Source organism: Sabethes cyaneus, chromosome 1 (assembly GCF_943734655.1).
Source record: "Sabethes cyaneus chromosome 1, idSabCyanKW18_F2, whole genome shotgun sequence".
NCBI lineage: Eukaryota > Metazoa > Arthropoda > Insecta > Diptera > Culicidae > Sabethes > Sabethes cyaneus.
The window spans coordinates 8,975,111-8,988,843 of NC_071353.1; the positions used below are offsets into that span (position 1 = coordinate 8,975,111).

Here is a 13,733-nt window from a genome sequence, read left to right on the forward strand (position 1 = left end):
TTCGGTTCGGTTTTGAAATCATCCTGTATGGATGCTCAGGTTTGCCGTTACATTGGAAGTATAGAGTTGTGTTGCTGATAAAATGGGATCGAATTGGTAATTGGTGATTATGGCTCATTGGCAGCTCATCAGCAATTTAAATTTCGTCAACCGGTAGATCTCTATTCTCTTATTCACTCGCGATGAATCGCTGACGCGAAAGCTGGTGAGAAAATTATGAATTGAATACGCTCGCAAATACTCGTTCGGTATCACTGCCTCACACTCATTGTTCATCGCTGTCTACAAGTCGAGACTGTATTTGGCAATCAAACGTAAATATACATTTTTTCCAAATTACAAAAAAAAAAATATTCCTCGATCAAATATAAAACGTTATTCGAGTCACGTTTGATAATTATGAACTTGTCAAACGTCAATGTATACTTGCAACCAGAGCTACCACAAATCCAGATACTTGTGCATGTATAAATTTGGGACCCTGCCGTTTCCTCCGAAATATTTTATTTTCTCAGTCTAATCTTTTGAATAACACAAATAGTTTATGGAGTACTTTAAAATTCAGGAACATTAGTAGAGCCAGAAATCTTACTTACTTACTTTAGTGGCAACGGTCCGCTGCCGATTCTGCGTCGAACGAATTATGGTCCTCCAGTACCGTCGGTCCTGGGCTGCCGTTCTCCAATCCCCACGAACACCAGCTGAACGTGCATCGTCTTCGACAGCACACACCCAACGGGTGCTTTAGTCCATCCCGAAAGCAGCTGAGGTCTGCCCCGCTATTCTAACGCATGATTTGGATTCGTCCAGCGTCGCACGAATCAGCGTAACTTGTTTCGTCGGAAAACCATGTTCTAACATTATCTGCTACAGCTCATTTCGTTTAACTGAATCGTACGCCGCTTTAAAGTCCACAAACAGATGGTGTGTCTGCAAGTTGTACTCCCGGAACTTGTTTAGCAACTGACGCAGGGTAAACATCTGATCCGTCGTGGACTGAAGTCACGAAAACCAGGTTGGAACACGCCAACGAAAGACTCCGCTAACGGTCTCAGTCTGTAATTCCTCGATAGTTTTTACACTCCAGTCGATGTCCCTTTTTGAAAATTGGGCAAATGAGACCATCCAACCGGCATTTGTTCTTCCTCCCAAATCCTGACAATGATCCGGTGGATTGCTTCGTACAGTCGCTCGCTCCCCGCTTTAAGAAATTCAGCCGGGATACCGTGCTTCCCAGCAGCTTTACCGTTTTTCAGCTCACTGATTGCGTTTTTAACCTCCTCCTGTGTTGGTGGTTCCACAGCTTGACCATCGCTTACAATTCCTATCCTGTCCCTGCTGATCTCCGCATTTACCTATCCATTCAACAGTGTCTAGAAGTGCTCCTTCCACCTGGCTGCTACCGCCGTTTTGTCAGTAAGCAGGTGGCCAGCACTATTATTGCACATCACAGGCATGGCAAAATTACTGCATCTCTCCGTTTTATAGAAACTCCGTGTGTCGTTGCTGGCGTATCGCTCCTCTGCGCCGGCGAGCACGTGCTCCTCGTACTCGCGTTTCTTTAGACGATGGATTCTTTTGTCCGCAGCTCTAGTCTCTCTGTATCTCTCTCTCTGTTTTGACGCGTTGTCGCAGTGAGCATGCGACTCCTGGCCTGGTTCTTTTCATCTGTCACTCTCTAGCACTCGGCATCAAACCACTGTTACGCTGTCTTCCACGCGTCATGCCTACCACCCATCTCGGAGCTGTTTCGATGGCACCATGGATGTTCCTCCACAGCCCATTTATATCTTCTCCTTCTACCTGCTGTTCTGCGATTCGATGGTCAAGCTTCCTGGCGTACTCCACTGCTACGCCGTCTGTCGTTAACCGCTGGATATTGAAACGCAGCGTCCTCTCAGTGCAAGCTTTCGCCGTGTTCGCCTTGTGCGAATCTTACTCACTACGAGATAGTGGTCAGAGTCGATATTTGGTCCCCGAAAAGACCGTACATCGATAACATCCGAAAAGTGTCGACCGTCAATCAAGACATGATCGATCTGAGAGCTAGAGTCTCCATTTGGATGCCTCCAGGTGTGTTTCCGAATATTCAAACGTGGAAAGTAGATGCTACAGATGGCCATTCCTCTGGCCATGAGCTTCAGACCGTTATCATTGGTCGACAGATGAAGGCTATGTCTTCCAATGACTGGACGGAAGAATTTCTTCCTCCCGATCTGCGAATTTGCATCTCCGATGATTTTCACGTCGTGTTTTGGGCACTCTCCATAAGTCCTCTCAAGCCTGTCGTAAAACTCGTCTTTAGCATCATCGGATTTATCATTTGTCGGTGCGTATAAGTTGATTAGGCTGTAGTTGAAGAATTTGCCCTTAATCCTCAACACTTTTTGCTTTTGTTTTCCCAACCCCTACGTAACCGACTCTACGTTCTGCTTTTTTTGCCGCCACAGTAGTAAATGTGGTACTTAAAAGAAGTGCCTGCAATAGGGTCTACTGCACGGAACTCCCTTTCTCCGGAATTTGGCCATCGAACTTCCTGAATAGCAGCGATCTCCACTTCGAGTTGATGCAGCTCTCGAAGCAAGCCAGCCCGTGCCGGTTCATTCAGAGTTCGAACATTCCAGGTACCAAGTTTCCAATCGTTATCCCTTAATCGTTTCCTTGTCCCTTGCCGTGTCCTATGCCAATTGTTTCGTCATGAATTTCTTTCTTCGTAATTCGTGGTGATTGAGTTTTCGGTATACTACCTCACCGGAGTCGCGATACCTACATCCCGCTGATGGGTCTGCCATCTTAGGTATAGTTTGCGGGATACAGCATTTCATATTCAGCCGGATGTTCCGAGACAGACGCTGTGTGAGCCGCCCCTCAACTGGAGAACAGGCGCTCTAGTTCGCACCTCTTAGTTTAGTTGCTCCAGTAAGTACATGAAGCAATTCCGGGTAAGGCCATCGAATGTCATCATTTGACTTAGATCCGTGTGGAGGCGCTAGGTGGGAGCTTGAGAGAGCCAGAGCTATATTAGACGCTCCTTCCAGGTAACTCTCTCCATTTCATACCCGTATCCATACAGAATCATATTATAACCGAACACTACAGTTGTAGCGCACTTTTCCAACACAGATATCAAATTCGCCTAGGTTTAATCGTTTCGCCGTAAAAAATTTGCAATCTGTTGGGAAAATGGGTTTTAGTCATTTTTTCTGGCACACTTCCCTAACACAGACATCAAACTGGACTTCCCAAGCAAGGACATCAAAATGGTCTAGGTTTATTCGCGGTGTTAAGAAATCTCGTTGAGATGAGGAAACTTTCTCACTTGTTTTGGCTTATTTCCCAAGCAGATATCAAATTGGTGTAGGTTTAGATCATCGTAAAGAATCTTTCAACCAATCACGAAGCGAGGATTTCCAATCGGACAATGCTTCATTGTGATAAATTTTTCAATAGTACGTACTTTGAAATCAATAGGTGTCATTATTGGTGTGGGTAGAAGATTTTCAATTGGTGTAAAAATATTTAAAATTGACCTGGAAACAACTAAGCTATTAGCGCTCAAAATCTTTCATTTTTTCATGACGCTCGCAATAGCAACACAGTTGACCATCAATCTTTAATTTCTGTAAGGCAACAGGAAAGCTATAGTTTGTGTTCTTGATTTTGTTAAATTGTTTTGAAATGCACATAGATAACTATGAAGTCTATTGAAAATTGAATATATACAATGTTACTACTTTGATAAATGTTACTTACAACGCTTGTAGCAGTAGCATGTATATATGCTGCATATAGCATGTATAGCTGCGAAATTTCCAGTTCCTTTGACATCTTACGCCTAGACTGTTCTGGTTTCCGTCGTATTCTTTCTCTTACTCGTTTGGTGACTTCCTTACAGTGCGTTTGCGGCCAGGTTTGGGGAGTATTTTCCAAGAAGAACCGGCTTCCTTTTATCACTTGATAGTATGAAAGATGAATCTATCGTTTATCCCGAGTGACGTCAGCTTTTTTAAAATGTCACACGGTAGAAACTTGTTCAACATCAGACCTCTCATAAGTATCCGTTTTGCGTCCATGATTACCGCGACTTTCAAACAAATGAAAATTCAAAACAAACTTACAAGTTATGTTGATATTTGAATACACTCTCAATGAAAAATATGCAGACACATCTGTGATTAACCCATTTTTAATTAAACACGTCCAAATACAATGACAGTTATTATTACTCACCCTGTAGTGGAAATGTGCATAATTTTTATGATCTGTTTCATTTATTTCTAAGCGTCGGCGGTAATTTTTAGCACCACTGATGACTACTTGTTATACATAGGTATGTTGCAGTTATTTCAAACTTCATTTAGCTTTCGTGAAAACTACCGTCGGATAAGTAACGCTCAGCCAATCATTCACCTTTGATCCATTTCTAACTGCCACTTCACGTTTATGTCTTTTTCCAGTTCGCCATCTGCTTCTCCCTGTTGCTGTCCCTGGCGGTAACCACAGCGCAGCGCTTCGGAAGTCCGCTGTCATCGTTCGATCTAACCTCGCTAACCGGTGACTTTGGCGGACCGACTGCCTTTGCCGGACAGGATTTCAGTTCCAATCAGCTAACGGCCAGTAGCGGGCGCGATCCACGACAAAACCGAGGTGAGTTTAGTTAGTCCGGTAGAATATTACAAGCTTTTCCAATTGCAATCAGCACACGGATCGGCTATTTTACATACAAACGCAGTTCAATTCTAACACCGTCGATCGGTACAGCAAACAATGTTTGGGTCAGTGTGTTTTTTGTTGTATTTTCCACACACTTGAATTTAAATAATTCATGAACCGCAGACGCCACGGAGCATGGTTCACTGACGCTGTCAGCCCAGATTCGGAAGCAAACGTTGCTATTAAGGCTGTGCATGTCGGTGTGGTGTATAGGCAAATGAGCGTGAGATTAAACCTGCCGCCGATTGCTTCCCTAATGGGCGCAAATTAATGAACCATTATTGAGATCTTGGCGTGCAGCACACACCCGCCGCCGCCAAATTAACCCACCTGGGACCGGAGTTGGGTGTCGATTCGGTTTACTGTTACATGTGTCTGCTGTCTGGTTTGATGTTACATGCATGGGATTCTGAGTTGTTTATGTCTATGGTCTATTTTTGTTTGTGTTCAAAAATGGCTAAGCATAATTAAAGACCATATTATATAAGATGAGTGCAGTAAAACGACTCGACTAACTTACTGTCGAGTCGAGCAAAATGGTCGCATTATGCAGCACTGAGTGGTCGACTTGATCGAGTCACTGGAACAAAAAAGTGTCGAGTTTGACTTCTCTAATACCACAACACACCAGTCGAGCAAAGTGATACTCAGTACCTACAACTGCCCAAGACAGGACGTTAAAATCGTCATCGGATGCCTTAACGCTCAGGTTGGACAGAAGAAGGAATACAGACCAGTTATTAGAAAGCCCAGTGCACACCCGCTTACGAACGAAAACGGCAAAGTGATACTCGACACGACTTACATAATATAGGACCCTATCATCGGTTCACAGAACAGACGCTTTTTACGTGAATACGACAACTGCCCAAGACATGACGTCAAAATCGTCATCGGAGACCTTAATGCTCAGGTTGGCCAGGAAAAGGAATTCAGACCAGTTATGAGAAAGTCCAGCGCACTCGCACTCGCAAATCAACCACGATTGAGAGTCACTTCTTGCATATCACTGATGCTAGAACCTACCGCGGTGCAAGCATCGATTCTGACCGCTATAACCTTCGATGGTTAAGGTGCGCCAAAGTCTTTCCGTTGTTACCAACATTCGGTACCGTCGCACGCTACGGTACAATCTGGAACGAGCCAGCTTACCTGAAGTTGCTACTGAGTACGCGCAATGCGCAATGCGGAAGCCCCCCTCGAGGATTGCCGGGACACCATAAAGCAGTCATGAACAGCGATCCAGTGGAAGGTGCCATAGGGTTCGCTGAAAGGAGTCGACGTAACGACTAGTTCAACGAAGAATTTCAGAGGATGTCAGACTACAAAAATGTAGCTGCAGGTGTCAACATTGCAGCAGGGAACCCGTCAAAACTTAGAACGATATAGACAGCAGAGCCAGTTTTTCCGGGATAAGAAGCTTCCCTTGAAAGAAATGGAGTGCGAAGACATGGAACGGTTGTATCATTTTCAGGAACATGGCGGGATAAAGACGGAAGGATCTTGTCGGATGAACGTGAAGTGATCGAAAGGTGGAAGCAGCACTACAATGAGCACCCGAATGGCGCGGAGACGGAATACCAAGACAGCAGACAGCGGAGCCCAGCGGAGTTTATCATGATGGACCTGGATAGGTTGGCTACCTGTCTGCATCGGCTGACAGTCAGGATCTGTGAAAACGATCAGCTACCGGAGGAATGGAAGGCAATAGAAAAGGCAGAAAATAAGGCAATATTCGATTGAAAGAAGCTAAGTATAATGCTTTTTAATTCGGGATTTTTCGGATTAACGGAATCCGGATTAAAGAGTCGTCGGATTTGCGGGGAGATACTGTACACTTATAGAAATGTACAGTATCCCCCTACTAATATGACACGCGATTATTATCGGAAGACTCTTTAATCCGGATCTCACTAATCCAAAAAATTCCCCAATAAAAACCAAAGGGTACATGCCGTATTGCGAAAATTTGATCCGCGGTAATTCGGGCATCCATAAATTAGATATAAGATTTATTAATCCACTTCCGACCACGAAATTTTCTAAAGTAGTATGAAAATCAGCAAAAATTACATAGAATTGCAATCTAAAATAGAAAAAAACACACAACTAAAAAGCCAATTTCAGAAATGAAGCGCACCGTCTCGTAATAGGTATAACCGGCCCGAAGAGGGTTGTTTTATTAGCAGGAGGGCAAGCGTTTAGCGTGAGGTATGTTAATTCCACGCCCGTACCCGAGACTGACGCGTCGTCGCGGCTGCGGTTAACCGATGCGATGTGGTGGCAACTGCTGAGGGCATGGCATGGCACTATCTAACCAGCTGCTCATGCCGCTGGTGGTTGCTGGTGGTGGCAGCAGCAGATCAGCCGATCGACACCAGATCTCCAGATCCATTGGTTGCGGCGATAAGATTGACATTTAAATATCTCTATCGGGGCGGGTGGTTTCTGCTAAGTGCGATTAGCACTCGCGAGACAAAGTACCGAGCAAAAGCCATAAAATAATGCTGATTTATGTAATCTGATTCGCTGTGTCTCCTGCACGGCACGGTGTAAGTGTTTGTGTAATACCGGTGGATGAGAAGTGGCCAAAGTTTTGAGTGTGGTTTTCGCGCTTCTTACCTACCTACGACTGGATTGAAGGACTGCGAAAGTTTGTCTAAATTTGTTGAAAAGTTGATATAGCTGAACCAGAATCAGTTGTTGAAACAGTTGTTAAAAGTAAGTCGAACAGGAGACTTGTCTGAAAACCGTAACGATTAGAGAGCCTGTATCAGATAGAGAGACGCCACATTAAACCGAGATCATATTTTGGGTATATTTTTTCAATTTTTGGCAATCATTTGGCTCGAAAGAAAGGATAAGTGAGTTATCATTATAAGTGGCATCATGATATTGAAAATTTCTAACTTTAATTTGGTAAGACTCAAAAGCACCACCCAGGGTGAAGGGCAGTTATATATCCACTGTTTGAGTTTGTACAGGTAATTTATTCTAAATATCTGTCAATCGGAGAATAATTATAGGCTCTATAGCTAAGAAGAGCAAAGCAAGCCAAACAGTTTAATTATTCCTAATTTACGGTGCATGATGCCCTTAGACTATTTGAAGAACATCTGACCATGGATAATATTAGAAATTATTTCAATTTTTTGTGATTTAAGGTTGCTCCTTCTGCGACAAAAAGTCCGGTCCTACGTGACTACTTGTTGGGTAACACGAAAAGACAATATAACAATATAATACTAATTAGTTGATTGAAAAGGTACAAGTCGTGAGTATTTATGAAAATAGAAGTTTGTTTAGGCTAATTAGAGTTCAATCTAAACCGTTTTAGAACGAGTATCGTCAAACGAGACAGAAGAAAGGCAAAGGAAACGACTGTAGCGTGCAAGAAGGGCAAAATTGACTTCCTATTGTAAGATTATTCAGAAAAATTTGATTACATTATAATTGATTACAAGCTGAAACTGATGGAGGAGAAGCAAAAGCTGCTCTTGGAGCTGGAACTGGAAATAGTGGTGCTTATCAAAAGAAATGAGATGCAATTCAACCGAGCCATTGAGATAAAGCGGATGCTGATGAAAAAACAGTTACTCGAGGAGGAAGAAAAGAAAGATAGGGAGATGCAAGAAGCCGTTCCGTAAGCGCGACAGCAGTAAATAGTCTGCTAGAAAAAGCAGCAAAAGTCATTTGCTGACAAAATGAAGGCAAAGGATGAAGCAATTGAAACAATCTACCTCGAAAAAGTCCGTCGTTATTGGTGAAGGAGCGTCAGGGGAACGTAAAAGGTGGAGTCCGAAGGTGAAAAAACTGACAGAGCGGAATCTGGAGAAACTCGAAGAAGGCCATGAAGAAGACAGTGGTTTCAGTGTAGATGACAGTGAGGGTGAAAAAATTCTACACGAAGATGAATCGGACGGCGAATCTAATGGAGCTTCTGAAAAAAGTTAAGGTATGAAGAAGAATACAGTTTCAAGAAGTTCGATCAATTGAGTCGACACGGGCAGGGGCAGGCACAAGCTGGACCTAAACAAGAGGCAACTGGTAGCGCGAAATGGGGTAAGCAAGAAATTACCAATTTTCTCGGGAAAGCCAGAAGAATGCCGTTGTTCTTCGGAATGTACCAAGCGTCCAACGAAGCCTGTGGGTATTCGAATATTGAAACCCTTGTGCGGCTACAAAAATGCCTAACAGGTCAAATTCTGGAGATGGTTCGATGGCAGCAGCTTCTACCGAAGTCGGTTCCGAAAGTAATCCATGGGCCTTCGCCAGTTGTTTGAGGGTTCGGAATAACATCTGCAGAGCTATCTGGAGAAAGTACACAAGCTGGAATCACCGAGGCCGGAAAGTTGGCCTCATTCATTCCCTTCGGTATAGCCGTCGAGCAGCTGTGCGCACACTTGGAGGTGCCGGATCTCAAACAGCACTTAATCAATCCGCTGCTTATTGGGTGATTGGGTACGCTTCAAGCGAGGGAAGAAGAAAGTAACCCTTAGGACTTTCACAGATTTCCTCTTCGAAATAGTGTCGGATATCTGCGAAGCGAATGCCAGCATGGAGTTCGGGTCTGCCGGGAAAGTCGACACCAATCGGGAAGAGCCCAAAGCAAGTTGAAAGAGTTTGGAGTGGTATACAACCACAGCGAAGCCGAAGGCCAAACCAGTGACGAAGAAAGCCGAAATATGAAGCCGAGCAAAGTGCGTCAGCGCTCAGATAATCGGTTACGGTATATCCGAGACTTCCAGAAACCCATCGTATACAGAACGGATGAAAGTCATCGATCATTGGAAGCTGTGCCACGTGTGCCTGAACGATCACCGGTCGGCTGTAATGCAACATCGGGGGATGCAGACAACAATGTAATGAACTTCTCCATCCAATCGACGGTATCATTGGAACCAGCGCGTACAACGATACGCTGTTCCAGATAAACCGGTTAGCCTTGCCTTGTGGGGATAAATCCGTCACTGACTTGGCGTTCCTGGATGAATGAGCGGCGGTAACCCTGGCGGATCACTTGGACGTTACTGGAGTCCACGAAAAGCTAAAGATGAAAATGACGAACGACATTGCTAGAGTGGAGGAGGATTTCCAACGGATAAACCTGTGAGTGCGGTGGGTGTTAGGTGTCGGAGAGGATGAGGAGATATTGCTGCAGACAGGCCACACCGTCGAAAGGTTGATGCTGCCTAACCAAACGTCAGACGCACGGGATCTCGCACAACAATTTAAGCACATGCGAGGTCTGCCTATTGCGTCGTGCAATGGACAATAAGTTGTCCTAAAAGGTCAAAATAACGGTCATTCATTCGCCCGCTTGAAACCAATATCGAGACATGATAGCGGTGTGCTGCAAGCTGGGATGGACGGTTTATAAACCGAAGCCGTTGTCTACTCTCACGCGAGTGAGTATGAGAAGCATAGCATGAAACGCTTACGCCGCACTCGCAAGCGTAAAACAAACAGCCACCGTTGCTATGTGCAGACATTCTGCTACCTACATACTCGCGCACGCACATCCTCACATCGTCTTCCTGCATATTAGCAGGTCAAATAACTCCTGAGCAATAAGCTGGCCGTTAGGCATAGAGGCGCACCGGGATACAGGTTTTGCATTACTTTTTCTTTTCTTCTTCATTTTCGCCCTCGGTTATGCTCACGGGCGAGAGTGCAAATCATCGCGAGTAATCGGTTTTGAGCAACTCGGACTGCAACGAAGAACGAAAGCGACGAACGTAGCTGTTAGCTAAACACACACTCGCAAAAACTCGTCGCAATGCATGAATAATTACGGGCGAGAGTCCGAAAGGGACGCTTATGCCGGCAAAGTGTTGTCCAGGAACTGCCTTCGGAACCAGACGGACGAGTGCGACAGCCGTTGAAGCGAACAGCTACCCAAGTAGCACACGTTGTCACAATTGAGTCGCAGCGGCTGATATGCGACAAATTTAAATGTAAAACTTCGGTTACAGTAACCTAAAATATAACAGTTGTGTAACCGAAATAGCGCAACTTATGTAACTAAATCTGGTTGCATTATCAGTTACTCAATAACCAATATGTAACATGTATAGTTACAAAATGGTTACTATTGAAGTTACACATAAACTGTAAATTGACTTTCAATTGGTGGCAAATTAGTTATCTTGTAACTTTTATTGCATAGCGAAAATGTAGCAGGTTTATTATTTCAATCTATGGCTGTCAACGTCAAGCAGTAAATTTAACTGTTGAATATAGAAGAGTGTATAAATTATTATTTCAACACAAATTTTAATGCAGTTTCAAATTTATGGTGAAATGCATGATTCTAGCTTTGAAAAATTCACGCGCTCTTATTTAATATAGCTTTTCGTTACTTACTTCTTTGAAAAATTGATGTTTTGTAAATCAAATATAAAAATTTAAATTTAAATTTTTTGATTTTTTAAATTTATTCTTAGCAATAATGAATTAGTGGAGCATTCACCTAGAAACCATTAAAAATCAAGTTGTTTTCGCTATCACTTCTATCACAGTAAAATTCATAACCATTTTGCCTTTGGTTCTAACTACTACACCATCGTCCTTGAAGTTTTGTATCGTTTTCGGCATATTGCATGAAATGATTTTAAGCAGCCATTGTTCATTGTTCACATTGTTGATATCGGGAAAAGGTATTTTTAGTGATTGTTGTGAAAAGAAAGTGTTAATTTAATATTAAAGAATAGTTTCAGTTTGAATAAAACAGTTACCACCAGTGTTAATCATAGAAGGTTACATTTCAGTTACATTCTAGTTGTACGTAACCTTAGCCTTCGACCTGGTTACGGTATCGGTTATACGGTAACCAATATTAAATCTTTTGTAGTCACTTATTTCTTATGTCGTCATTTCTAAGTTACACTGTAACCTATTTTCATTGCCGGTTTCGTTTCGATGTAACTTGATCGTTTTGACGTTTGAGAATAATCATCATTTGTTTACTCAATACCAATGTCTGGGCGGAGAAGATTCCAAGTACCATCAATTAAGTAAATAAACGCATTTACAAGAGCATTTCACAACCCGTGTACCAATTGTTTATCTTTACCATTAGCAATATTCTTCAGGTCTAGTTTTTCCTTAATCCGTTGTGTTTACAAGGAACAGTGAACAACTTGTTGCGAAAATGTTACTAGCCGACTTTTTTTGACTTCGTAACTGCTCGTAACGGAAAATTAACTGTTTTGCGACCAGCAAGTTGATGACAGTTCGAAAAAAAGGTTTCAATTTGGTCATTTGGTAACTACCTGGTAACTTTTTGAGATTTTTGTCACTAGAAAACTAAAAAGTAACTATTTTTAATTTTATGTAACCTAACTCGTTACAAGTATCCTAAATGTAACTGCTGTGCAACCTTTTTGTATTTTTTTATTTTTATGATTAGTTACAAGTGCTACTTGGGTACCAAGGTGTACCGGTGACCCGTAGCCAACTTAGCGGTGTTCGAGGTCATATAAATTCAGAACTTTGCTCCCCTAAAATTAGGCCAATTTTTAACTTTGAGATGCGACACAATTTCAGTCTGGCAACCTTGAGCCTTCTAGTTAGCCTCAAGAAACAACACCGTGCTGGTCTAACACGCTGGTCCACCGTGGTTGAAAAGAGTGAAGGGTGGAACTTTCTACTTTTTGTTTTCATTTTAGAAATATAGTGACTTTAGGACTTTTGTTCGTAGAAATACCCTCAGAATTTGAAACTGCCAAAAGTTACTTATGATTTTCTATGATAAAAATAAAAAAATAACTTTTTGTGTTGTGAAACACACACAAAGTTGTTGCCAGCATAAAAGTAAACAAATTTGCGGAAGAAATGATATTTCTATCTTTTTCGGATGTGGAGATATAGTGCATTTTCTTTGGAAGTTCCGTAATAATTAGTTTTCCATGCATAGCTTTTGTTGGTTGAATTTTACATATTGTTCCAAGAAATTATCCTAGCACTCAAAACACGTTTCTGGAGAAGATTGCAAATCTCTTTGTAAAGAACTTTGTAAAGAAAGGTCACAGAGATTTAAGGTGTTCTGCAAAAACGTGTGTTTTGGGTACTTTGATATTTGCCTGGAACAATGAGTTCTTGTAAAATGCAACCAACAAAAGTTAAGTATGAAAAATTAATTTTTAAAGTACTTTTTAAGAAAATGCTCTATAGTGCCGCTCTGGATAGAGATAGAAATGTTTTTTTTCAGCAAATTTGCTCGTTTTCACATTTTCTACAACTTTGCTGAAGAAACCATGTCTCTAACAACAAAAGCGCTAAAGACCCGAAATGTTATAATGAAAGCAAAAGACACTAGGAAAAAAAGTTCCAGTTTTCGTCCTTTTGGACCACCGTGCAGTCATCGTATGTTCAAAACTGGACTGGGAAAGACTGCAGGAGTCAAAAAAATCGTAGCACTAACCCCGCCATTGCCTTGTTCTGGTTGCGAAGTCTGTCAAAAAAACAAAAAATTAAGTTCTGAATGCGGAATGTAGAACCAAGGTTTTCAACCTTTAGGTCAACCATGCGGGCAAATCTCGAATGCCACCTTTCCACATTTTTCATTGTTTCAGCACCCATAGTTTTTAAGGATAAAAAATTTAGATTAAAATTAAACAAAAAACTGTTTGGTACACACGTTTTTCAGCCTGTTATAAGGCTGGCTTTCAGTGCTCTTTGTTATTAATTGTGCATAGCATACGAATACCTTACCAACGTATGTTAATGGTTTTATTACCTAGGCCAATCGCCCACTACATTCCGACCATTCTTTTAAATTTTTTTGCAGGTCCAGTCGTGTTTCCCCCACCTCCTACCGATGGTCCAATGGAGTCCAGCGGAGTGATTGTTGGCGCTTCCGGTTATGGTTTCGTGCCCCCAAACACCCCGCAAAGTAAGATTGAGTAATAACTGACGTATACTTGCGTCATCTTAAGTTGGCTTCTAATACTACCACCGCTACTCGTACCGCTGCCTGGTCAAACTGATACTAACAAAGTGCCGTTCTACCTACCGTC

General features: G+C 42.4%; 1 protein-coding gene across 2 annotated transcripts in view; it reads left to right on the forward strand.

Annotated features, from left to right (window-relative positions):
• Positions 1-13,733, forward strand: part of LOC128736619 (uncharacterized) — a 41,630-nt gene that overhangs the window by 26,746 nt on the left and 1,151 nt on the right. For both annotated transcript variants that reach the window (XM_053831117.1, XM_053831109.1), the window contains exons 2-3: positions 4,458-4,647; positions 13,505-13,609. In XM_053831117.1, the coding sequence (XP_053687092.1) occupies positions 4,458-4,647; positions 13,505-13,609 (295 nt within the window). The remainder of the gene's footprint in view (positions 1-4,457; positions 4,648-13,504; positions 13,610-13,733) is intronic.